Here is a 26,351-nt window from a genome sequence, read left to right as displayed (position 1 = left end):
GGTGTGCGCGCGCGTGTGTGTGTGTGTGTGTGTGTGTGTGTGTGCGTGTGTGTGTGTTTGTGTGTGTGTATGTGGTCTAAAGGTTGGCAACAGGAGGCGGGGTGGGAGTTCTTTACCCCCATTAGACCATATCTATCTTGTCCTACTGTCTCCTAACGGTCCAATACTGAGTCCTGGACCAGCAGGTGCAGACCTATTTCGAAGATATTCCCCTACAGTTTGCTGTATCATTTTCTGTATCATCAACTATTAGTGTCTCTATTTTTTTTTGAAATTCTTATTATTTTTAAAAAATTGGAGACATTTTAAGATGCCACTGTCACGGTCTTTGTCGATGACATCTTTAAGTGGCATACTGCCAGCTTGGGAGGAGGATGAGTTGCCCGTGGAAGACCTGCTGCTCTTCGAGGTAGCCTGGGAAGTCACCAATAAAGGTTCGACGTTTTGTTTTTGTTTCGGTGCTCCACAGGGCACATGAGTATTCCATGCGTTGTAATAATCCTTTCCTTTGGACCTAATTTGCCTATAATGAAGTCATTATATTTATAGCTTCATGTTTCCTCAAGAGGAGGGAGGGGGGGGGGGGGATTACATAAAAATAAATGTTGAATTAATTTAAACTGTTTTCTTTAAGAGCCAATGTTTGGTGACTGCGCTCCTCACAGAGTAAATATTGAAAGCCAGAGAAAGTGGATGCAATCCAATGCCTTTGAAAAGTTACACATTAAACCAGACAAATGGTCCCAGCTAATCCTATTTTGTGGCCTTAACTATTAAAAACGCATTAAAAGGGAGTATGTTTTTTTGTTGCCATACATTTGCATGCAGAATATATAAGTCATTTTAATATAATGTGATCAATAACAATAAACTACTCCTACTACTCCACTAAACCTTTTGAAAATCCATTTATTTTACTGATTTGAGTGTTTGAATTATTGGCAGGTGTTATCATTCAAAGGGTAATTACGAAACACCATGAAAGAATTCAGTATACATTTCACGTTTTAATGTGATAAAGATCACGTTTAACATGTTCAACTTTAGATTTAAACATGATAACTTATGTTAAAACATGAACTGTATCACATTCCAACGTGAAACTTACATCAATACGTTTTCATAGGTAATAACTGTTTCTAAGAGAGAGAAAAAATATTCCAAGTAATATTTTTCAAACTTTTAATGACAAAATGTCTTCACTGTTAGATTTCCAAAATGAAGTTTCATAATTTGTGTTTGTGTTGTTTGTTGTTGTTTTCTGAAAATGCTAATTACTTTATATATATATATATATATATATATATATATATATATATATGATTTTTCTCCTATATATATTTTTAGATCATTACCAGTCATTAAAAAGGTCAGGATTTATTTGGTTGGAAAGCAGCATTTAAAAAAAAAAAAGTATTATTTATTATGAATTTTCTTTGCTGTTGTTTCTTTACCCAAAGTGGTCACGTTGTCCACTGCAGAGGCCATTCGGGTGTTTCACCGGTGCTGTCCTCTGATATAACGTCATTTCAACGTCATTGTGGAATCAGTAAGCATCAATGGTCTTTCGTATCAGTGTTTGCTTTGCCAAGAATGACACTGGAAGGGGAAAAAAAACAAAAAAACACTTCCACATGATTTAAAATGTTATGTTACACAACGCCACGACCACTGGAGATACGCGGCAGAATAACATTAATTGTTAACTCGCATTTGGTGTTATGCAGAAAATGGACAATATATTTACAAAATACATCAAATACTTAACCAACAATGAATCAGAATAAGTCAAGGAATTGCAAATGAAAAACACGCTCTTTTCTAAGATCTATTATAATAATATTCTTAACATAGTAACATTTAAAATCAAATACATTTCCAGGGGTAATATTTTATAATTAATGTCGTTAGTAGTATTACAGACTATATATATTAGGGCTGTCAATCGAGAAATGTTTTTAAAATCAGTGGTGGCTTTTGAAGCAAAATCTTTCCGCCGAGCACATCACGGAGACAAAAACAATTGTAACAAAAACAATTGTAACAAAAACAATTCTGACAAGCGTTTGCCAATTGTGTATTTACGGACCTGTAACTCTGCCTGAACTCCGCCTAGCAACAGATCTGTGAACTTTGTAAATGTTGTAAAAATTGGGACAGTGGTCTCTTTTCTGTAACGTTTCTTTTTTTTTTTTTTTAAAGAACACACAACCGCTAATCCATGCATTTATTGGTCTTGCTTTGCGTTGGTGCAGTCGGTGGAATCTACACGGTGATCCAGACCAAGGCCAAGATCACTGTGGACGAGTGGGGGGAGAACTACTTCATGCTGGGGCCGTACTTCGAACACAACTTTAAGACACAGGTGGAGGCCTGTGAGCCGCCTTTTCCTGCGATCAGGAAGGCCATGGATGCTCTGATCCAAAATGGTTGCCAGGTGGGAGACATTATGTATGTATTATATTATATTTGAATATGGAAGTTGTTCTCTTTTAAACAATAATATAGAAAATTGGACTTGGATTTTGAGATAAAGTGTGAAATACAATTTAGTATATCTGTCTAACAAATCAAGGGATTTATGACTAAATATGTTGTGGAACAGCAATATATCATGTATAATGACTTTTATCTTAATGGTTTCTTATACCCTGGCATTAAACAGTCATTACATGCTTGTTAAATGTAATATTTATTTTATGTTATATATTTGTTTTCATCCATTGATGCATTTAACCACTAGATGGCAATTGTACACCATGGACCACCTACTCTTACTGTGTGTATCCTGTAGTCTGATATGGGCAAATGTGAGGATTAAAGTGACATAGTGTTAAAATATCTGCTTATATCTGATATTACTCAGCAAACAAGACTTTTATTGGTTGAAAATGCTTTAAGCAACTGTTTGTTGATCTTTTTTCATAGGTTTATTTTGGTCGCTGGCTAATTGAGGGTAGTCCCTACGTGATCCTTTTTGACATCGGTTCTGCCGCTTGGAACCTGGACCGCTGGAAGGAAGACCTGTGGCAGAACTGCAACATTGGCCTGCCGTACCAAGACCGGGAAGCAAACGACTCCCTCATCATAGGATCTCTCATAGCCTGGTTCTTCAAAGAGGTCACTTTTTTTTTTTTTATTCGTTGTATTGCTGGGGAGTGGGTCCAAAAAAGAACCCTCGGAACATTTTGCACACTGCATCTTCCAGTCCTGGAATAGGTTCTGGCTGGGGTTTGGTTCACGGAGTCTTTTGGAGGTGTACTTGGGGGCTTTCTTGCTGTAGCTTCAGGATACAGTGGGTACGGAAAGTATTCGAGACCCCCTTCAATTTTTCACTCTTTCTTATAATGCAGCCATTTGCTAAATTCATTTAGGTTCATTTTTTTTCCTCATTAATGTACGCACAGCACCCCATATTGACAGAAAAAAACGGAATTGTTGAAATTTTTGCAGATTTATTAAAAAAGAAAAACTGAAATATCACACAGCCATAAGTATTCAGACCTTTTGCTCAGTATTTAGTAGAAGCCCCCTTTTGAGATAATACAGCCATGAGTCTTTCTGGGAAGGATGCAACAAGTTTTTCACACCTGGATTTGGGTATCCTCGGCCATTCCTCCTTGCAGATCCTCTCCAGTTCTGTCAGGTTGGATGGTGAACTTTGGTGGAAAGCCATTTTCAGGTCTCTCCAGAGATGCTCAATTGGGTTTAAGTCAGGGCTCTGGCTGGGCCATTGAAGAACAGTCACTGAGTTGTTCTGAAGCCCCTACTATGTCATTTTAGCTGTGTGCTTAGGGTCATTGTCTTTTTTTTAAGGTGAACCTTCGGCCCAGTCTGAGGTTCTGAGCACTCTGGAGAAGGTTTTCGTCCAGGATATCCCTGTACTTGGCCGCATTCATCTTTCCTTCGACTGCAACCAGTCGTCCTGTCCCTGCAGCTGAAAAACACCCCCACAGCATGATGCTGCCACTACCATGCTTCACTGTTGGGACTCTATTGGACAGGTGATGAGCAGTGCCTGCTTTTCTCCACATATACCGCTTAGAATTAAGGCCAACAATTTCGATCTTGGTCTCATCAGACCAGAGAATCTTATTTCTCACCATCTTGGAGTCCTTCAGGTGTTTTTTTTAGTAAACTCCATGCAGGCTTTCATGTGTCTTGCACTGAGGAGAGGCTTCCGCCGGGCCACTCTGCCATAAACCCCCGACTGGTGGAGGGCTGCAGTGATGGTTGACTTTCTAGAACTTTCTCCCATCTCCCGACTGCATCTCTGAAGCTCAGCCACATTGATATTTTTGGTTCTTCTTTACAGCCATAGTGCTCTTTGGGTTCTTCTTCAGCTCTCTCACCAAGGCTCTTCTCGCCCGATTGCTCAGTTTGGCCGGACGGCCAGCTCTAGCAAGGGTTCTGGTCGTCCCAAACATCTTCCATTTAAGGATTATGGAGGCCACTGTGCTCTTAGAAACCTTAAGTGCAGCAAAAATGTTTTTGTAACCTTGGCCAAATCTGTGCCTTGCCACAATTCGGTCTCTGAGCTCTTCAGGCACTTCCTTTGACCTCATGATTCTCCTTTGCTCTGACATGCACTGTGAGCTGTAAGGTATTCTATGGACAGCTGTGTGGCTTTCCTAATCATGAGGTGCTGTGAGGGAAAAAAATAAACTAAATAAACTAGCAAATGACTGCAGTATAACAAAGAGTGAAAAATGTAAGGGGGTCTGAATAATTTCTGGATCCACTGTATCCTGAAGCTACAGCAAGAAAGCCCCCAAGTACATCTCCAAAAGACTCTGTGAACCAAACCACAGTCAGAACCTTGACTGAGAAAGGCCAGTCCACATGTGTTTTGGTTCTCTTGGGTAGGTAATCTGCTGTTCATTGTTTTCATGGAGTGATTTTCTAGGTGCAATCCAGACTTGAAAAGTAGTATATCATCTTTGCTATTAGCTGGTGACGTGGCCCAGATGGCTTCATGACCGAGCTATGACTTTCAACGTTAGCAGCTGGCATGAGAATCAGCAGCTTCAAATCTGAATCTTCACTTGGAAACGGGTTGACCGTGGCCTTTGGGTTCCAAGGTTAGAAGGTGACTCAAGTAGAGGAGTTAACTCTCATCAGGTCTGGTGGAAAAGTCGAGGAAGAATGGAACAAGGCGATGACAGATTGGTGGGGCAATTTCATCAGTCTGTCATGGTCAAAAAAAGTAAAGCTAAAAGGCAAAGCTTTTGATTTAAGTTCCCGCTCTCAGTTTTGGGTAGTGACATGGATGGTTATCAATACAAGCGATGAAAATGAGTCCTGCTCAGAATGTGCGGGTTTTTCCTCAGGATTAGTGTGAGACGTCCTGTGGTTGACTTCAGTCCATTTTGAGAGGAATAACTGTGACCAGCACTCATAACAAATGCCAGCTAAACTTTCAGACCTTAAATACACTGCAGGGATTATGGCTACTGTCCCGGTGAAAGTTTTCCCCCTTTAGATTTTATTATTTGCAATTTCTTGGATTACAGAAGTACATTTTGATCTTGGTAAACGGAACTGAATTCTGTCAGCGTAATGAAATTATTTTGCACATTTCTTTTTATTTTTTCCCCTCAGTTAACAGACCAGCTTGGAGACAAGCCCAATGTCATTGCTCATTTCCACGAGTGGCAGGCAGGTCCAGGGCTCATTCTCTGTCGCTCTCGGAAGATACCCATGGCGACAGTCTTCACTACTCACGCAACTCTTCTGGGACGATACCTCTGCGCAGGGAACGTTGACTTTTACAACAACTTAGATAAGGTAGTCACAAATATAGGCGAGATCGCCGTCGTGTACTTTTCCAATGTTATTCACATTATTGTCAACTGTACAGATCCTATGAGCGTTTTCACGTCATTTTCCAATACTCATGGCAGTCAGTCAGGAAGTACCTAATAGGAATGCAATGCTTCATTTTGGCTTTTTGCTGCAGCATATACATGATTTATGAATTGGTTCAAGCAGTTAATGTAAATACAATAGCAGAATTCATAGAATATCATCGATCGTAGTGTTATTTAATTCCATGCAAACAACTGATATATGCTAACTTTTACAATTGTTTGAACTGGCCAATATGGGAAAAGGCACCCTCACACAGACTGTGGACCTTTACAAGGACTTAGAGTATCGTTAAAGATGTTGAAATGTGTTTAAATGGGTCAGCGTGGGAGTTTGTAATTGGCTCATTGTAAAGGTCAAGGTAAGAGCTAAAGGCCACTCACCGGCTCAGTGGATAATTGACAACAAACAAACACAGTTCGACCTGAACAGTAAATCCATATTTTGTTCATCAGTTTTATGAATGGAATCGTTTACAGTACATTATTCGTTTTCCACTTTGCTTATTTTGAACACGGGCCGCTTGTAAAACGACTGAAGGTTCGTTGTAACTTCGACAAATTTGGGCTTGGCTGAAGACAAATTTGCCATTTTGAAGAAATGCAGTTCTCTTCTTTTAGTGGCGCTAATAACAATATATATATATATACATGACGAGCTCTCTTAATAATGATCATCTTAATCATTAGGAATACATTTCATCACAAAAAAAATACAAATTTCACTTTGGAAGAATGCAACATTGCCCTCCCTGAGAGAGTAAAATGTTTGTCAATGTTTTTTTTTTTGTTTTTTTTTGTCTTTGTGTTTATGCATTGCAGTTCAACATCGACAAGGAGGCCGGTGAACGTCAGATCTACCATCGCTACTGCTTGGAGAGAGCTGCTGTTCATTGTTCTCATGTCTTCACAACAGTCTCGCAGATCACTGCGGTGGAGGCCAATCACATTCTACACAGGAAGCCAGGTGGACATTTATATAGTTTAACTTCACCATAATGGAGATAATTTGATCATTAACGAATAACAATAAACATGTATTATTTGTATTTCGCAAATTAACAAACACATTAATATTTCCCTATACAAACTATACTATTCCTCCCCCAAATATCACAGGAACCCATTTTGCATATGCATACTGTATATTATTGACTTAGTTTACAAATTATAAGCCTTTTGTTTCAAACTCAGTTCTCAGCGACACTGCACTGCAGCAAGAGTAAAGCTAAGTAAATACCCTTGCAATTTAAAATTCTAAAATGTTACATATTACACGTTAGTAAATGACATAGATTAGATGTTCATTCAATATACTGTAGATACAGCAGCATTGTCATTCTGTCATCTAATTTACAACCCCAATTCCAATGAAGTTGGGATGTTGTGTTAAACATAAATAAAAGCAGAACACAATGATTTGCAAATCATGTTCAACCTATATTTAATTGAATACACTACAAAGACAAGATATTTAATGTTCAAACTGATCAACTTTATTGTTTTTAGCAAATAATCATTAACTTAGAATTTTATGGCATCAACACGTTCCAAAAAAGCTGGGACAGGTGGCAAAAAAGACTGAGAAAGTTGAGGAATGGTCATCAAACAGCTGTTTGGAACATCCCACAGGTGAACAGGCTAATTGGGAACAGGTGGGTGCCAAGGAGCTTCCCTGAATTGCTCAGTCATTCACAAGCAAAGATGGGGCGAGGTTCACCTCTTTGTGAACAAGTGCGTGATAACATAGTCAAACAGTTTAAGGGCAATGTTCCTCAACGTTCCTCCTACAATTGCAAGGAATTTATGGATTTCATCATCTACGGTCCATAATATTATCAAAAGGTTCAGAGAATCTGGACGAATCACTGCATGTAAGCAGCAAGGCCGAAAACCGACATTGAATGCCCGTGACCTTCGATCCCTCAGGCGGCACCGCATCAAAAACCGACATCAATGTGTAAAGGTGATATCACCACATGGGCTCAGGAACACTTCAGAAAACCAATGTCAGTAAATACAGTTCGGCGCTACATCCTCAAGTGCAACTTGAAACTCTACTATGCAAAGCAAAAGCCATTTATCAACAACACCCAGAAACGGCGCCGGCTTCTCTGGGCCCGAGCTCATCTAAGATGGACTGATTCAAAGTGGAAAAGTGTTCTGTGGTTCGACGAGTCCACATTTCAAATTGTTTTTGGAAATTGTGGACGTCGTCTCCTCTAGGCCAGAGGAAAAGAACTATCAAGGCTGTTATAGAGTTCAAAAGCCAGCATCTGTGACGGTATGGGGCTGTGTTAGTGCCAATGGCATGGGTAACTTACACATCTGTGAAGGCACCATTAATGCTGAAAAGTACATACAGGTTTTGGAGAAACATATGCTGCCATCCAAGCAACGTCTTTTTCATGGACGCCCCTGCTTATTACAGCAAGACAATGCCAAACCACATTCTGCACGCGTTACAACAGCGTGGCTTCGTAGTAAAAGAGTGTGGGTACTAGACTGGCCTGCCTGCAGTCCAGACCTGTCTCCCATTGAAAATATGTGGCGCATTATGAAGCGTAAAATACGACAACAGAGACTGTAGAACAGCTGAAGCTGTACATCAAGCAAGAATGGGAAAGAATTCCACCTACAAAGCTTCAACAATTAGTGTCCTCAGTTCCCAAACGTTTATTGAATGTTGTTAAAAGAAAAGGTGATGTAACACAGTGGTAAACATGACCCTGTCCCAGCTATTTTGGAACGTGTTGCAGCCATAAAATTCTAAGTTAATGATTATTTGCTAAAAACGATAAAGTTGTTCAGTTTGAACATTAAATAGCTTGTCTTTGTAATGTATTTCATTAAATATAGGTTGAACATGATTTGCAAATCAGACCTTTTGCTCAGTATTTAGTAGAAGCCCCCTTTTGAGATAATACAGCCATGTTTTTATTTATGTTTAACACAATGTCACAACTTCATTGGAATTGGGGTTGTACATTATGTAATAGAATTCCCTCTGTTAGGTAAACACAATCTAGGATTTTTTTTTTTCCATTTAAATTGGCCATTGCGCTGTGCTCTGTGAATCAGCAAATTTTACCTAGGTCTATTCACAACAAACTCTACCTTAGTATAGCACTGCATTGAAAACCGGCATCGTTGTGTTCAGGATATTGCCACGTCGACTCAGGAACACTTCTCTTCTTTTAATGTGTTAACGGAACAGATCTGGTGACTCCTAACGGGCTGAATGTAAAAAAGTTCTCAGCCATGCATGAGTTTCAAAACCTGCACTCCATCAACAAGGCTCGCATTCAGGAGTTTGTCAGAGGACACTTCTATGGGTAAGTGACTCTTATTGATTGATTTTCTTTTCTAATATTACTAACGGTATCATTCAATAAAGCAGTGAGCATCTACAAAATGAACTCCACAAGAGTGTTCTGCCTTGTTTTTGACCTTTTTGTATTTTTTTGTGTGACAGCAAAACGACCGAAATTTGATAATGATCATAAGATCATAAGTGCCGTGAAAAGATTTGAACCCCCTTTTCCTATATTTTGGTCATTTTTACTGACCACACCCAAGCCTACTTACTTGCAGACCTGTTCAAATTAAGAAACCACTTAAATAGAACCTGTCTGACAAAATCAAGTCAGCCAAAAGATCTCAAAAAGCTGCAAGAAAACGCCCCAATCCAAAGAAATTCAAAAACTGACAATAAATAAAGTAATTGACATCTATCAGTCTGGAAAGGGTTCCAAGCTATTTGTAAAGCCTAAGCATTCCATTGAACCACGATGAGAGCCATTATCCTTAAATGAGGAAAACATGGAACAGTGGTAAACCAGCCAACAAAAATTACCCCAAGAACACAGCGACGACTCATTCAGGAGGTCACAAAGGAACCCAAGACAACTTTTAAAGAACTGCAAGCTGGCCTTGCTTCAGTTATGGTCCGCGTTCATTTAGCAGAATACTCTATGGACTGATTAGACTAAAGTTCAACTTTTCGTTACATCTGGAATAAATGTAATACAGCATTTCAGAAAAAAGAACATCATACCAGCAGTCAAAGAAGGTGTTGGTAGTGTGATAGTCAGGGGCTGCATTGCTCCTTCAGGACCTGGACAACAGGCTGTAAGTGATGGAACCATGAATTCTGCTCTTTAGCAGAAAATCCTGAACAAGAATGTTCGGACATCGTTCGTGACCTCAAGCTGTAATGCACTTGGGTTCTGCAGCGGCACAACGATCCAAAACATACCAGCAAGTCGACTTCTGAATGACTTAAAAAAAAAACTAAAAAAAACTTTTGGCATGGCCTAGTGTAAATCAGGACTTGAATCCGATTGAAAAGCTGTGGCATGACCTTAAAAAGGCCATTCATGTTCCAAAACCCTCTAGTGGTGCTGAACTTAAACAATTCTGAAAGGAAGAGTGGGCCAAAATACATTATCTCCACAGGAATGTAAAAGACTCTTTGCTAGTTGGAGAAAATGATTGATTTCAGTTGTTGCTGCTGTGGGTGGGCCAACCAGTTGTTAGGTTTAGGGGGCCATCACCTTTTTCACACTGGGTAAGTTGGCGTCGAATAGTTTTTTTTTGTTTTTTTTTTCCCTGAACAAATATAATTACCATTAAAAACTGCATTTTATGTTTACTTGGGTTATCTTGGGCTGCTATTTACCGTAATTTCTTGTGTATAATGCACATTTCCCCCCCCCAAAAAAATTGTCAAAAGTCAATAGTGCGCATTACACATAGGTATTAGGGCAAATGGAAAAAACCTTCACATTTTATAAATGTATGCCGCCATCTAGTGATTATGAAAAAGCTGTACACTTTAATTCCAAAATGCCACCGCAACCTAGAGGTTATGGGAAAGGTGTATACTTTCATTCTAATATGCCACCACCAGTGGTTTTAAAATAAGTGTAGCCTAGACTTTCATTCCAATATGACAGGGGTACGTATGACTGCATATACTGTATGTACAGTTGTGCTCATAAGTTTACATACATACTGGCAGGATTTGTGAAATATATATATATATTTTTAAATATGACTGAGTACTGAACAACAACCATCATTAATTTCTTCATGGTTTTATTTAACGGTAATGCTTTTCTAAAATGGTTGACCGTTTAATTTTAATCGCATTTAAATAAAATTAAATGTGTTTCGCCTGGTCCTTTGTGTTTTCTTTAAAGAATTGTACCCATCTTACAAATTCTGCCTGGGTAATCAAACATATGAGCACAACTGTGTGTTTTATAATTTACTAAATAAAAGTAGGGCTGTGAATAAGAGTCAAAATAAGACCAAGTAAATTAAAAAAAAAAAAGTATTACGTGGCCAAATAAAGTGCTTAACTTCAGAATAATTATTTGAAAAAAACCTAACAAAATACAGATAATACTTCATGTTTTCATCATATGGGTAGAAGCAAAATCATGTAAAAAATGCATTATACATAGGTAGAAGGGTTTTCCAGAATTTTGAGGTCAACTTTGGGGGTGCGTATTATACATGGGTGCACATTATACACAAGAAATTACGGTACATTTGTTCGATGATCTTAAACAATAAAGTGGGGAAACTATGCTAAAAAATAAAAAACTAAGAATTTGAGAAGGGGGCCAATACTTTTCACGGCACTGCACACTAACTTCCCAAGCAACTTTGCACTTATCAATGAGTCACATACAATGGTTTATGGTTAATCTCGCAGTAACCTCCCTCTTTGGATTTCCCCAATGACAGCCTACTTTTAGTGTTTTTTTACCCTTCTATTTTCATATTAGTAGCGGCTAACAATTAAGGTTGTTCAACCTTTACATCAATCAAACACAAGGTAACTCACAAGGTAACTCAGCAAAAGGGGTTTGAAGAATTTATAGCAGGACTGGGCACGACAGGAGACTAGGCTCACACGACAAATAAAAAACACAAACCACAAGCAAATATGACAAGGCAAAAAGCCAGGTCGGACTATCAAAAGGAAGATCAGGAATGAAAAACAAAAGTACCAATGAAAATCGCTAGGCAAAGCTGGGTAAGAATATAAAAAAAAGTGAGCATATACAGTACCAAAAACTCGAGGGCAAACGCAGTAGCCTACAGTATATCATGGAACGGGGTGAGATGTTCTGGTGTGGAGTGACTGCAACTGTATTGCAACTGTAGTGAAATAATCCATTCGTTCATTTTAACAGACATCTGGACTTCAACCTTGATAAAACACTATTCTTCTTCATAGCTGGGCGCTATGAGTTCTCCAACAAGGGAGCAGATCTTTTCCTTGAGTCACTATCCAGGCTTAACTACCTGCTCAGGGTGAGTCCTCAATCCAAGTGCAAAAAGTGTTTAGACCAGTCTGCTACCTGCTAAACCACTGTTTATGCTCAATCCCCTTTGCAGGTCCACAGAAATGATGTGACAGTGGTAGTTTTCTTCATTATGCCAGCTAAAACCAACAATTTCAATGTGGAGTCCTTAAAGGGGCAAGCTATACGCAAACAGCTCTGGTATGGGGATGTGACTACATATACAGAACTGCCTAAAACTTATTCAGACAACACCAGTACTCTGTCTTACTTTTGATATGCTGTTTTTCGTTCAAATTTCTCTTCCAATAGCAATGCAATACTCAGACCAGACATTAAAAATCATTATAAAAGTTTGACGATCTAGATGCTGCAAGGATTTCAACCATAATTACAAGGCCAAATAATACGACAATAAAGTTTAAATACTGTATTATGAAAATAAAGTTTTAATTTCAGGTTAGAAAGGAGTACTGCGTCACATTGATGAAAAATTATTTTTACAATTATGACTACATTCTGCTAAATTAGGTCTTTTTTCTTCCAATGTTACAAAAATTAATTTTATGAAACTGTCTAAATGCGGTTTCTATTCCACAGGGATACTGCTCACACTGTGAAAGAGAAGTTTGGGAAACGGCTGTATGATGCACTGTTAATGTAAGCAACGCTTTGTTGTCAAATGTCCTTTTAATTTCTGTTATGAAACATGGTCATAAATAAATACATACATAAATAAATCATGGTGTTGTAATCAGCGGCAAGATCCCTGATATGGACTCCATTCTGGACCGAGATGACTTCACTATTATGAAGCGGGCCATCTATGCCACTCAGGTACTGTTCAAGCTCAGTCCTGGTTGTTGTGCTGTCTCCTGAATTTTCTGCGAAGCGACTTAATTGCCAGCGCTTTTCGCTGGTTCGTAACCTTTTTTGCTGTACCTCATCTTTAAACTCAAACTGTTAGCATTTTCGTCATTCCCATTTGAAACAATAAGGGACGATGCGGCATCCTTATCGATCTGCCATCATGCTTTATGTTCTCTCATTGCTCTGTCATTATATACAGTAGGTGCGGAAAATATTCAGGCCCCCTTAGATTTTTGTTGGTTGGTCGACAGCCATTTTCAGATCTCTATTTTTCAGACCCTTTGCTTAGTATTTAGTCGAAGCACCCTTTTGAGCTAATACAGCCATGACTATTTTTGGGAATGATACAACAAGTTTTTCACACCTGGATTTGGGGATCCTCTGCTATTCCTCATTGCAGATCCTCTCCAGTTCTGTCAGGTAGAATGGTGAATGTTGGTGGACAGCCATTTTCAGGTCTCTCCAGAGATGCTCAGTTGGGTTTAAGTCAGGGCTCTGGCTGGGCCATTCAAGAAAAGTCACGGAGTTGTTATGAAGCCACTCCATCGTTATTTTAGCTGTGCGCTTCAGGTCATTGTCTTGTTGGAAGGTGAATCTTCGGCCCAGTCTGAGGTCCCGAGCATTCTTGAAAGGGTTTTCGTCCAGGATAGCCCTCTACTTGGCCAATTCATCTTCCCTGGAGGTATCTTGGTCTCATCATTCCAGATAATATTATTTCTCTTAGTCTGGGTGTCCTTCACGTGTTTTCTTTTCTTTTTTTTTTTTCCTTTCACCTCATGATTCTCATTTGCTCTGACATGCACTGAGAGCTCTAAGTTCTTATATCGGTGTTTGCCTTTCCCAATCAAGTCCAATCAATATAATTGAAGGTGTAGAACCATCTCAGGGATGATCAGAAGAAATGGACACCACCTTAGTAAAATATACAAGTGCCACAGCAAAGGGTCTGAATACTTGTGGTCATGTGATATTTGAGCAAGCCCAAATGCTGGGTTACAATTTAGCAACAAGTAGCCAATTTCTACCTGGTCATCTGTATTACTTATCCTAGGCTGGGTGGAGAGAGGTTTTAAGTAGCTGGAAATATGGGTCTTTTCTGTACTTTAATAACCTCAGCTCTAGTTTTTTTCTGAATGGATAAGGCATTTCCCAAGTAGTGATCAACGAGAGTGATGGTGCCCGCTGCTACTGAATTATTGAAAGCGGTATGAAGGGATCCTCGCATGTGGTAAACCATGAATGAAAGTCCGTGCAATAACTCAGCAGACTGAGACTTAATTACGTTCTCCTATCCCAGACTGTGGTTTAATAGACTGGTTGTGTCAGTGTGATGTATGTTATAAGAGACAGCCAAAATCCAAATGCCTATTAAAAGGTCTTTCTCAATTAAATGAATTTATGCTAATGTCAATATTTCTGAGATTTTAAATTGAGTGCAAATGGGACTCACTACAAAAGTCTGGTGGAGATGATGGACTGAATATCCTGACTGGTAGCTCGAGAACGAGTTGTTGTGATTTGTAGTTTTTCATCTGCTGCGCTCCCCATTTTTCTCACACTCACTCTTTGCAACAACCCCCTTGTTTATTTCAAAAAGTTTCACAACTTTTCATACTCTCAGGAATGTGTCATTCATGCTGCGGTCCTGGTAGCATCAGATTACACGTTTAAATGACAACTAGGTAGTTGTCATTTAAACGTGTAATCTGATGCTACACTGCTACACTGGGACAGTATATTATTTCATTTCATGTTTTACACAGTGTGTAAAACAGGAATTTCAGGAATTTATATTAAGCCAAAAATTAGCCATACTGTGGCAAAATTTGGTGTTAAAGTGATCTGTTGAATGGGTGTTTTCTTCCTTGAATTGACACGTTTAATTACATTTATATTCTACAGTATTGGGCATTCATTCCTCTTCCGTTCCGCTTATCCTCACAAGGGTCGCGGACGTGCTGGAGCCTATCCCAGCTATCTTCGGGCGAAAAGCGGGGTACACACTGAACTGGTTGCCAGCCAATCGCAGGGTACATTGAAACAAACAACCATTTGCGCTCACATTCACACCTATGGGCAATTCAGAGTCTCCGATCAACCAACCACGCATGTTTTTGGGATGTCGAGGAAACCGGAGTGGCCGGAGAAAACCCACCCAGGCACGGGGAGAACATGCAAGCAAACTCCACACAAGCGGGGCTGGGATTTGCACCCCGGTCCTCAGAACTGTGAGGCAGATGTGCTAACCAGTATTTCTAAGACCAAACCATTGCCTCGGACCACAAACCTAAAAAAAAAAAAAAAAAAAAAAAAAAATAGACAGTAGATTTACAGTGGAACCCATAAAACTGCACACAAAACATTCAGTGAAGCTGATTAATTTCCAAGTTAAAATTTGAAAATATTGTTTTTGTTGGTCTGGTGAAGAGGAAAAAGGTGGTGCAATTTCAATGAAAAATGACTTTCACATGTCAAGAATGGCTAATCATAATGTACACACTATTTACAGAGACACAGCCTCCCTCCAGTGACAACCCACAACATGCTTGATGACTCAACAGATCCCATTCTCGCGAACATCCGACGGATCGGCCTCTTCAATTCCAGAAATGACCGTGTTAAGGTACAGTCACGCAGCTCAATTGCTTCCCTCTGAAGTTTCCCATATGTTGACATGAGCTGATTTACGTCCAACTGCATTTTACATCTACATTCTTTCAAGTACACAAGTCTAAAAACGAAGGTAACCACTGTAAAACACAAAAAAAGCAGTCTGCCTTAACTATGACGACTTCAGAAGCACAATTTTACCCCAAATTTGGGTCGAATTAAGACCTTAACTGAACTATATTTTCGATCCACTCTGACTTTCCCTTCGCAGGTAATCTTCCATCCTGAATTCCTATCCTCTACAAGTCCTCTGCTGCCAATGGACTATGAGGACTTTGTCCGTGGCTGCAACCTTGGAGTATTCCCCTCCTACTATGAGCCATGGGGATACACACCAGGTACTACAGTCCTGTCTTTGACATTTTCCTTATCAAATGTACCTTTTGAAAGTCTGTGCCGAACCCTGGTTCCTTTTGTGTCTACCAGTTAGATGTTTGTAGATCATGACCTGCTGTTGAGTATTCCCCCTCTTACTTTTAATGCGGGGGGTTAAAGGTATTGTATGTTCATCGAAAGGTATTCAGAATGCCACTTATTTGTTAGCAAAATTAGGCAAAAACTGCACCATCAATAGCACTTGTGTTGAGCCGATTGTCTGAATAAAGGTGCGAATATTTTCCACTTTATGCTGTTACAGTCCACTTGCATTGGGACTGAGTTGGGCAGTAACCACTAGAGCGAACTGGAGTGGAACCATATGAACTTGCACATTGTGGTGGCCATTTTTTTGTTCAGTGTTTTTTTGTTTCGTTCTTTTGTATTGTTGTATTCATACATATAACTGTATTGATACAGTTGACTACCAGATTGGCTTGTTTCTCACTATACACATGGACAAGCGAAGGGGAATCATTCTACTGATAGCTGCGTGCATATTTCACGAGTCTTTTGAGTTTCTTCTGCTTCTTCAGGTGAATGCACTGTAATGGGCATTCCCAGTGTGACGACTAATCTTTCTGGTTTTGGGTGCTTCATGGAGGAACATGTATCAGACCCTGCTGCCTATGGTTTGTACACACATGCACACTTAGATAGCGTAATTGCCATATTTTCAGAAAAACTGACACCTTTTTCTCCATTCTCCTTTCAGGTATTTACATCGTGGACCGGCGGTTCCGTTCTGCCGACGAGTCCTGTAACCAGCTGACTCAGTTCATGTTCAATTTCTGCCAACAGTCACGGCGTCAGCGCATCATCCAGCGCAACAGAGCAGAGAGGTTGTCCGACCTGTTGGACTGGAGATACCTAGGACGGGTTTGTTAATGCAAAACAGTCACTATCCAATTTAACGGACGATTAGAAACACAAATTGGAATTTTGCCAGAGGTAGTCTTCATTACACCGAATAATGCCGACCAAATCAATGAATATATCAAGTTCCATGTGGAAGTGCAGCGCTCACCGGCATGTCAATGTCTTCCGATCTGAGTGAACGCTGGCGCGACTTGCTGTCGCTGCTCACTGGCTACTTTCAAAACATTTACGCTATCCTTCAGCATTTCAAAACATAATTGGAGTCTGAAACCCTGAACGTAACGGAGATTATCCGCTTTGTCTCTTGAACAATCTGTGACGCTTTGATCCGGTAACTAGTATACGTGAATGTCGTCTCTACAGGCAACAAAACACACCTGCTAGTCACGTTCCAGTAGTTTTTCCCTCATGAAAAATGGGTGGATTTAAACGGCAGGCACTATCTTCTCAGTTGTGTATCAGATGCAAATGTAAATACAGTGCCTGGAAAGAAAAACGGAAGAAATGATCTCTTGTCTCGCCCGTATTTATATGTGAAACCAAGACGTTCTTAGTCTACAGCAAAAATAAACAAACTGGCTTCACTGTCTCTAATTCTTTTGCTGGGGAGTGTATCAGTCGGTAGCAATAAAATGAAGCTCAAGAACATTCTGTAGCAGTAAACTGCTGAAGACTCTTCTGGCATTTCTCCTGAATATTAAAAAGAAAAAAACATCACATTATTTGTTTTGAGTTTCTTTGATTAAACAATCGATGCCGATCACATTTTTGACTTCTCGTTCACAGTTCTACATTCATGCACGCCTCCTTGCACTCAGCAGAGCGTTCCCTGACAAGTTTAAAGTGGACCCCATGGCGCCTCTGAAGGTCAGACCCGAAAGCTCCAAATGGAAAATGTATAACAGTATTAAAAATAACCAGACATTCAATGAAATGTCAGCACAAATAATGCTGCTTCGCATTAGTATAGCTGTATATATTTTGTGAGAAAAGGACTATGTAATCCTTACCTTACATTGAGGAATTCTTAGAGGAGCTCTCATGTTCTGAGTGACGCACAGGTGGCTGTATCCGACCCACATATTTTTTCAGGCCTTAATTGGCAGCTTAGCATTTGGGTGATTGACAAGCCATCGCGTCGGCGTGCATTGACGTTGACTGTTACATCGCATCACAACAGTACACAACAAGACTTCCTTTTGATCACATTTCAGGGATATATTGTCTTTATGATACGCGTGTTTGATATTCCTGCCGGTGTCTCTTGATTATAAAATTACCCATCAGTAATCTGTCTTTTTTTTCTCTCCAAAGACGGAGGGTTTCCGCTATCCCCGGCCATACTCAGTGCCCCCCTCTCCCTCAGTCTCTGTCCACTCCACACCACACCACAGTGATGTGGAGGATGATGATGATGATGATGAACCATACGATGAAGACGAGGAGGCCGAAAAGGACCGACAGAACATAAAGGCTCCCTTCATCCTAGGTGCTGCGACAAAAGGCAAAAAGAAACAACCAGGAGAATCAGGAAACTGAGACGTAACTGATTTCCAGATGATTCCTAAAGAGGGTGAGATCAAATTCCATCTTTGATTGTCAACTGTGGATGACTTAAAGTGACTCAGGGCCTACAGTACATTCTTTACATGTACAGTAATCCCTCATTGATCAATGGAGGTCAGGTTTCCCCGTGAAATCTGCCAAGTAGCGACCACCTACACTACATTGCCAAAAGTATTCGCTCACTAGTTGGCCACATTCATTGGAAAACGGGAATTTGGAATATTGGCCCCTTATTTTAATTAAATGAACTCTGACGGATTCAGCATACCAAAAGCTTTTGGACAATTCTTTGTTCCCAACTTCATGGGAACCGTTTGTGGACGGCCCCTCCCTTTTCCAACATGACTGTACACCAATGCACAAAGCAAGGTCGGGGGCGGGGGGTTGGCTGGGGTGGCATTGGGTCCCTGCGGCCTTCTCCGGGTGGCCAGTTGTCGTGGCGCCTCGTTGGGGCCGGCGGACCGCCCTGGGTCCCTCGGTGTGGGACGTGTCCTGTCCGCCGGGCTCCTCTCTGGTGGACTCCTGCGCCCGATCCCACCTCTCAATTGATAGGGTGGGGTCCTCAGCCCCCGCGGTGCAGGCACAGCGATTACAGGACACTTCTGTCAGTCATTGTGCATGCGAAACGGTGCAATTCACTTGCACGTGTCCGGAGGCACATATCCCAGGGACTTTTTCGTTGGGTGTGGGGCCACTGACTTGCTGCGACAAATAACTCATGAATATGCGAATTGCTCTCCTTCCTATAGACTTTTATAATTTACATAGTCAATCCCACCACACTTCAGTTGTACAGCCGGGTTCACAACCCTTGTCCTGCATGCTTCTCCTGTCCTTGTCCTGTTCTATCTTGTCCTGTCCTTCCTTCACAGGGTGGAGCACTACTGCCCCATACAACAATCATACTTGTTCATTGTTCTAGATATATAATGATTTACTTTTGTCATCTTGTTTACAATTAGTGCTTTGTCTTTTCTCACTCCCCTCTAGAAACTTTGTTCTGTTCGACTGATCGACCCTGATTCTCAATAAATATCTATTATAATACTAAGTAACCACAGCGGCAGCTTAAAAAACTCCACTGTGACACAGTAAAACTCTTCCGGCATAAAAGGGATACAGATCCTCCATTCTGCTTGACCTAAGAGCCGAACGGGACACAAAAAAAAAATAAAAAATCTAATGTAATACAAATGCAATTGAATATAACATGAAATAAAATAAGTGTTGATTAACACAAGACAGTAGAAGAATATTATTCATCACTGAATCAAAATGATCTGTGTGCATATTTACAACATCAAGTCATGGTACTGAACATGAGTTGAGTATGCAACCTATCGCCACAATAAATACAATTGTCGAAGTTTATAATGATCTTGATTTGAGATCGTGATTACATTGTGTGATACTGTATCCGTTAACAGCAAGAATACAGTTCAACTCAATAATGCAACTTCAGATCATCTCACACAAATCATGCTATCAGTCCAAATTTATTCCAGTTTATTCAAACATCACATTTCAAATATACAGTATTCAGATTTGGTGACACAATGTACAAAATATCCGTTTCTTCTCCCTCGTACAGAAATGAATGACGACAGCCATCCGACGAGGACGTGGACCACTTTCAGAAGTATTCTCTCTTCCACACTGGCATCTCCTGAAAGTACACCTCATCTGGGTTTTCATCAGCTATGAGAAAAAGAAAAAGACATCGAGCCAGTCACATTTCAATTGCAGCTTCGTATCAATTCAAATAAGGGGTCATTTTCATATAATTTGATTCATAATGCTAAAGAAAAAACTCAATCTAAGTTAGCTTTTTAGCTCTCGCCAGTGGCATTAACGGCAAAGACAGCTTGAGCGAAAAAGAAGAACCCTTTCACTGTAAAAACATTTTGGCATTAAAAGTTTGAAAAATATTACTTGACAATACATCTTTTCGAGAATTCAAATACTCATAACAGTAAAATTAATTGATATTAAAAAGGAAATTCAGTGGGCCATGTCTTCACTGTTATTAATCAAATTACATGAAAATGATTTTTTTTTTTTTTCACAGCCATTCTCGGGTAGTTTAGTTGTGTGTGTGTTTGGGTCTCCATGACCCGCGGCTCAAACCAAGCTTTCTGACAGACGACATCATGTGGGATTTTCTTTCTTTTTTCTTTTAACAGAAAGAAGATTCCGAAACTATTTAGCCTACGTGTCTGTGACAGTTTTTTTTTTTTTTTTTTATGACTGCAAGTTTTATTTGTCATAAATCCTGACTGGCACATTAAAAATAACCCCTCACCTTCACCCACTAACATAACGATGGAAAAACTTTAAATTTAACGGCATCTGAATGTCTTGTAAGCGCACATCAGAATTTTAAATAATGATTGTGTTACCTGTGTCCTGGCTGGAATAGATAATAAAGAATATAAAGGCATTTTCAATCAGCGCTACACCCACCTCCATCCCTGGCCTGCTGCAAAAAGTTGAGTAAAATAGTGGCAGCCTGGTCCACACTCAGCTTCTCTGTGTTCTGACTGCGGGTCTCTGTGAGGAAATATACACAACAAGCACTGATTCAAACGTTCAGCCTTGCGCTGAAACTCCACCTTTGTAAAAACATTGTACTACAATATAAAAATGAAATAAAAGCACCTGCCCCACACAGGAAGTGGGAAAGAAAAAGGGGAATATAAAATGATAAAATTGCTCATCCTGAATGCTTGTGGATCATTTAAATTAGTTTCAATAGCGCTCATCATTGCTTACAGGAAGACGTTGCGTTAGAGGTATTAATGAAAAAGAATTGTATCAATATCTCTGATAGTATCCTTTTATTTAACCATGATTATGGCTACTTATACCATAACAAGAGCACTCTAATCCGTAAATTTAAAACTTTGTTTTTTGTCATCATCTTTTGCGTTTTCCTTTTGTAGTTTACAGCAAAACACTTTCACTCAATAAAAATCCCCTTAATATATTACACTGGTTCATAAATATTACAAATATGTAGATTTAAAAAAAAAAATGTAATTACTAAAGTGGTAGATTACTAACGTTGATTTTTTTGTATTCTTTTTAGTTTTTTTTAGAAAATATTTCATTGAATGCCCTACAAAAATTCACTGAAATCTAAATATAATACATAAATAACTGAGCAATAAATGTATATATAAATATATACACAATATTTCATCTTCTACTTGTCTTCATTAAGGGTCGCGGGTAACTGGAGCCAATCCAAGCGGACTATGTTCGCCAGTCAAAAGAGTTCTGCATTTTTGGTTGCACATGGTTAAAATGTGGTAAACTGACATAATTTTCCATTTCCTTGCAAATAATCAAATATTTGTTAGTTTCCCACATTTTAATCATGCAACCAATGTACAAGTTCAAAGTACTTTTTTCTCTAGTGTAGAGACAAACAACCATTCATACCAAGGAACACTTTAGACTCAATTAACCTAATATGTATGTTTTTGGAATGTGTGAGTAAACCCTAAATAATATGAAAAACATACAGTCATGGCTAAAAACATTGGCACCTGGGCAGCCAAAGTTTTCAGCCAATCCATTTTCCGTACGGCTTACTCTCACTAGAGTCGCGGATGTGCTGGAGCCCATCCCAGCTGACTGGGCGAGAGGCGGGATACACCCTGAACTGGTCGCCACTCCATCGTAGTGTTTTCAGCCATGACTGAAGAAAAAGACGCCCCCCCCCCCCTCTCCCCCCCCCGTCTGTCTGACATGAAATCAAAAATTATTTTTTTTCTGTTTTAGGTCTATTAGGATAGCCTAAATTATTTCTATTTGCTAAATGCCGTAATAATGAGAGAAGGATTTTAAGACAATACACTCATGGCTAAAAACATTGACAACATTGACATGGCTAAAAACATTAACATATTGGCACTATTTTTAGCCATGACTTTATGTATTGTATGTATTAATCATCTCGTCAACATACTGAAGTTTAAGTTTTTAGCTGATTAGCTACCAACAGAAATATTTTACAATTCCGTTTTACTTGTAATATAAGGTCATACATACCTAAGTGTAAAGTGTCATACACGTCTCCTTCTTTTCGGTCCTCTGAGATGAACCTGCGTCCTTCTGAGAAATTGCATAGAACCAAAAAGCACCACATGAAAGATGCAATAAAACCTATAAGATCCTGAGTACTTGAGTTGAGCAACTTTACGTACGAGTGCCTTTAAGATACAGCATAGCCTGTGGTGACCAGTTTCTCCGTTGGAAAGAGCCCTTGAAGTAAGAAATAAAAGCCTGTGTGATTTAGTTACAGAAAGTTTATTGATATTTAAAATAAATAAATAAAGTTATATTCTGTCCTATATATATTATAAACAACATGCAGTATATGGAAAAAAAACAACAACAAAAAACAACTCACCTTCGGTGCACTCCAGGATTGTGTGACAAATGCAGCCAGAAAGAGAGTGAGAATATAAGTGAAAGTGATGGTCTTCAAACCCTGTGGGTGTTAGAGAGGAGGAACATCTTTTTAATACTCGTTACAGCATAACATACATTTTTGGGAGGGATAATACAACATAACTACTACTTTCTGCATTAAAAAGTGTTCTTTTATAATGTGTATTTGGGTTACATGAGACTCAAACTATGAAAAACAGCTCTCAGTGATGCAATATGACCACTGAAATCTCCAACCACAATAACAAAAGAAATACCTCACTGAAGGTGTTAGTCAAAACAAGCGGATTTTTACAAATGATATCTTAAAATGAAGAATTTTAAAGTGAATCCGAGCCTACTTACTTTCATGGTGAAAGATATCTCACAGATTTCGTGTCCAAAAACCAAGCAGAGAAGGGTGAAAAGGTCCTGGAGCACTTCTGCTGCTCTTCCCCCTCCTTGTATTTATATCATCAAGACGGGAAAGCCACCCCAGTGCCCGCCCTCTTCTTCATGATGCCAACAGCAATAGGTCACGCCAGTTTGATAAACGAGGGGCGGGCATGTGAGCGTGAATGAATGGAGACCATGATCAATTCAACGTTTTCACTGACTGGGTGTAGTACACTGTAAATATTTCTGAATTTAAAATGCTGCTGTAAGCAGTTCTCGCTCCGTCGACAAGTGCAATTTTTCAAAATGATGATATTGCAGGGTGGGGGGGGGGAAGGCCAATTGAAAATGTGACAGCTGATGTTGCCACTGTCAATAGCATCAGCAGCAATATTTTCCCATAGCACAATATTGATGTTTGCCCCTTGTGCACAGAAGCAAACAATGGAGAGATGAGGAGGTGGCTCAAAATACCACATTTCCAATAATAAATAGGATTATCCACCAGTTTGGGTTTGGACTGATAGGTTTGTCGTGCTGTATCTACTACACTTGGTCCAAAATGCGGGGGTTAACATCAAATAGCACTCTGGTGATTATATTTTTCCTAAAGTGGTGACCATATTTTCTCATAGTAGCCAGGGGATATATGCTATCATATGGCAAAATAGCAACTTCGTACAAAAACAGCAAGGCACATCGATAAGGATTTACTTCTTGCCCTTTTGTCGGATAACGATTTCTAATGAGTACTGATAAAATGCAAACATATAGTAAGATAGCAACCTGGGTAGACAAAGCACTACGGTGGATTATTAAGGATTTGCACAACTATTTTTTATTTTTTTTTTGTAAGAATATTCACTGTCCAAATAGATTTGGCGAGATAGGTTTTGTATATCCATCTGAATGATTCACAAGACTTTTGGGAGCATATTCTATGGACTGACAAGAGGAAAGTTTAACTTTTTGGAGCGATGTACGGTATATCGTTACATCTGCGGTAAATGTAATGGAGCCTTTCAGAAAAAGAATACCATGCCAACAGTCAAACATGGTGGCGGTAGTGTGATGGTCTGGGGCTGCTTTGTTTATTCAGGACCTGGACAACTGTGTGAAGGAACCATGAACTCTGCTCTTTAACAGAATATCCTGAAGGAGAATGTTCAGACATCAGTTTGTGACCTCAAGATGAAGCGCAGTTGGGTTCTGCAGCAGGATAACAATCCAAAACACGCCAGCTAGTCAACTTCTGAATGGCTTAAAGAAAAAAATAAAGAAAAGTTTTGGAGTGGCCTAGTCAAAGTCCAGACTTGAATAAAAGGAGCTCCAAATGTCAGTATATAGCAAAATATACTTTTCAGAAGGCCCACATTTCTACAGTTAAAATTATTTTACTTATGAATTTTTTTTTTCCAAGATGTTGAATAGGAGTTTTTAATACCAATGCACTTGATAATCATCATTAGAAAATCTTGAACGACGACTCTATAGTGAATATAGAAATAGTGATATTACATAGTAGTTGTGTTTCACTTTCTTAATTGAACTACTGAGATTGTTTTTCACAATATTCCAATTTATAGTGATGCGCCTGTATACTACAGAGATGAGCATGTCTCCAACAACTCATTGCCATTTACTGTATTTATTTACTATTTTTGGCCAGAGTGGACTTTATCCACAGCTGTTCATTTCCAAAGTCCAAGTCCTGACAGATGAGTTTCTGCCCTATCAAGAAGGTTTCTGTGAACAAAGTGTTTTGATTTGGATATTCTGTGACTGTCTGGCAATAATCCATCCATTTTCTGAGCCGCTTCTCCTCACTAGGGTCGCGGCCGTGCTGGAGCCTATCCCAGCTATCATCGGGCAGGAGGCGGGGTACACCCTGAACTGGTTGCCAGCCAATCGCAGGGCACAGACAAACAAATAACCATTCACACTCACATTCACATTCACACCTACGGGCAATTTAGACTCTCCAATTCATGCATGTTTTTGGGACGTGGGAGGAAACTGGAGTGCCCGGAGAAAGCCCACGCAGGCACGGGGAGAACATGCAAACTCCACACAGGCGGGGCCAGGGATTGAAACCGGGTCCTCAGAGCTGTGAGGCTGACGCTCTAACCAGTCAGCCACCGGGCCGCCTGTCTGGCAATAATACTTTTTATAATAAAAATGTACCAGTATACTTAAAATTCTGACTTTCATTCTCTCTCAAGGAATACAGTGGGTACGGGAAGTATTCCAACCCCCTGAAAAATTTTCACTCTTTGTTATATTGCAGCCCTTTGCTAAAATAATGTTTTTCCCTCGTAAATGTACACACAGCACCCCATATTGACAGAAAAACACGGAATTGTTGACATTTTTGCAGATTTATTAAAAAAGAAAAACTGAATTATCACACGGCCATAAGTAGTCATACCCTTTGCTCTGACACGCGTATATTTAATTTTGGTGCTGTCCATTTCTTCTGACCGTCCTTGAGATGGTTCAACACCTTCATTGGAGTCCAGCTGTGTTTGATTATTCTGATTGGACTTGATTAGGAAAGCCACACACCTGTCTATATAAGACCTGACACCTCACAGTGCATGTCAAAGCAAATGAGAATCATGAGGTCAAAGGAAGTACCTGAAGAGCTCAGAGAAAGAATTGTGGCAAGGCACAGAAATGGTCAAAGTTACAAAAAAAAATAAAAAAATCTGCTGCACTTAAGGTTCCTCAGAGCACAGTGGCCCCCATAAGGCTCAAATGGAAGACGTATGGGACGACCAGATCCCTTCCTAGAGCTGGCCGTCCGGAAGCCTCTCCTCAGTGCAAGACACATGAAAGCCCACATGGAGTTAATGGACCAAGATAGGGGTGCTGTGTGTTAGCTGAGGGGGGGAAAAAAATGAACTTAAATGATTTGAGCAAGTGGCTGCACTATAACAAAGAGTGAAACATTTAAGGGTGTCTGAATATA

At 39.7% G+C, this 26,351-nt stretch overlaps 2 protein-coding genes across 3 annotated transcripts; one reads left to right on the top strand and one right to left on the bottom strand.

Annotated features, from left to right (window-relative positions):
* The first annotated feature begins 135 nt into the window (after nt 1-135).
* gys2 (glycogen synthase 2) lies at nt 136-20,994 on the top strand. 2 transcript variants are annotated; one of them, XM_061762912.1, is made up of 17 exons: nt 136-434; nt 2,256-2,437; nt 2,929-3,120; nt 5,602-5,787; nt 6,690-6,834; nt 9,085-9,202; nt 12,077-12,197; nt 12,282-12,388; nt 12,788-12,847; nt 12,946-13,024; nt 15,567-15,680; nt 15,939-16,065; nt 16,639-16,734; nt 16,818-16,981; nt 17,768-17,848; nt 18,296-18,554; nt 20,139-20,994. In XM_061762912.1, the coding sequence occupies exons 1-16, from the start codon at nt 311-313 to the stop codon at nt 18,518-18,520; spliced, it is 2,121 nt and encodes a 706-aa protein (XP_061618896.1). In that variant the 5' UTR covers nt 136-310; the 3' UTR covers nt 18,521-18,554; nt 20,139-20,994. The 2 variants fall into 2 exon arrangements, with proteins under 2 accessions (XP_061618896.1, XP_061618897.1); XM_061762913.1 differs by lacking the exon at nt 20,139-20,994 and having other exon boundaries at nt 16,904-16,981; nt 18,296-18,436.
* spx (spexin hormone) lies at nt 20,025-26,239 on the bottom strand. The gene is made up of 6 exons (XM_061762916.1): nt 23,351-26,239; nt 22,965-23,045; nt 22,759-22,816; nt 22,604-22,666; nt 21,011-21,097; nt 20,025-20,245 (listed from the first exon to the last, which is right to left on the bottom strand). Exons 1-6 carry the CDS (start codon nt 23,354-23,356, stop codon nt 20,181-20,183), a joined length of 360 nt encoding a protein of 119 aa, XP_061618900.1. The 5' UTR covers nt 23,357-26,239; the 3' UTR covers nt 20,025-20,180.
* Between the last annotated feature and the right edge of the window lie 112 nt (nt 26,240-26,351).

The sequence above is a fragment of the Phyllopteryx taeniolatus genome, chromosome 22 (assembly GCF_024500385.1).
Source record: "Phyllopteryx taeniolatus isolate TA_2022b chromosome 22, UOR_Ptae_1.2, whole genome shotgun sequence".
Taxonomy (NCBI): Eukaryota; Metazoa; Chordata; class Actinopteri; order Syngnathiformes; family Syngnathidae; genus Phyllopteryx; species Phyllopteryx taeniolatus.
This window is presented reverse-complemented; position numbering and strand designations above follow the sequence as displayed.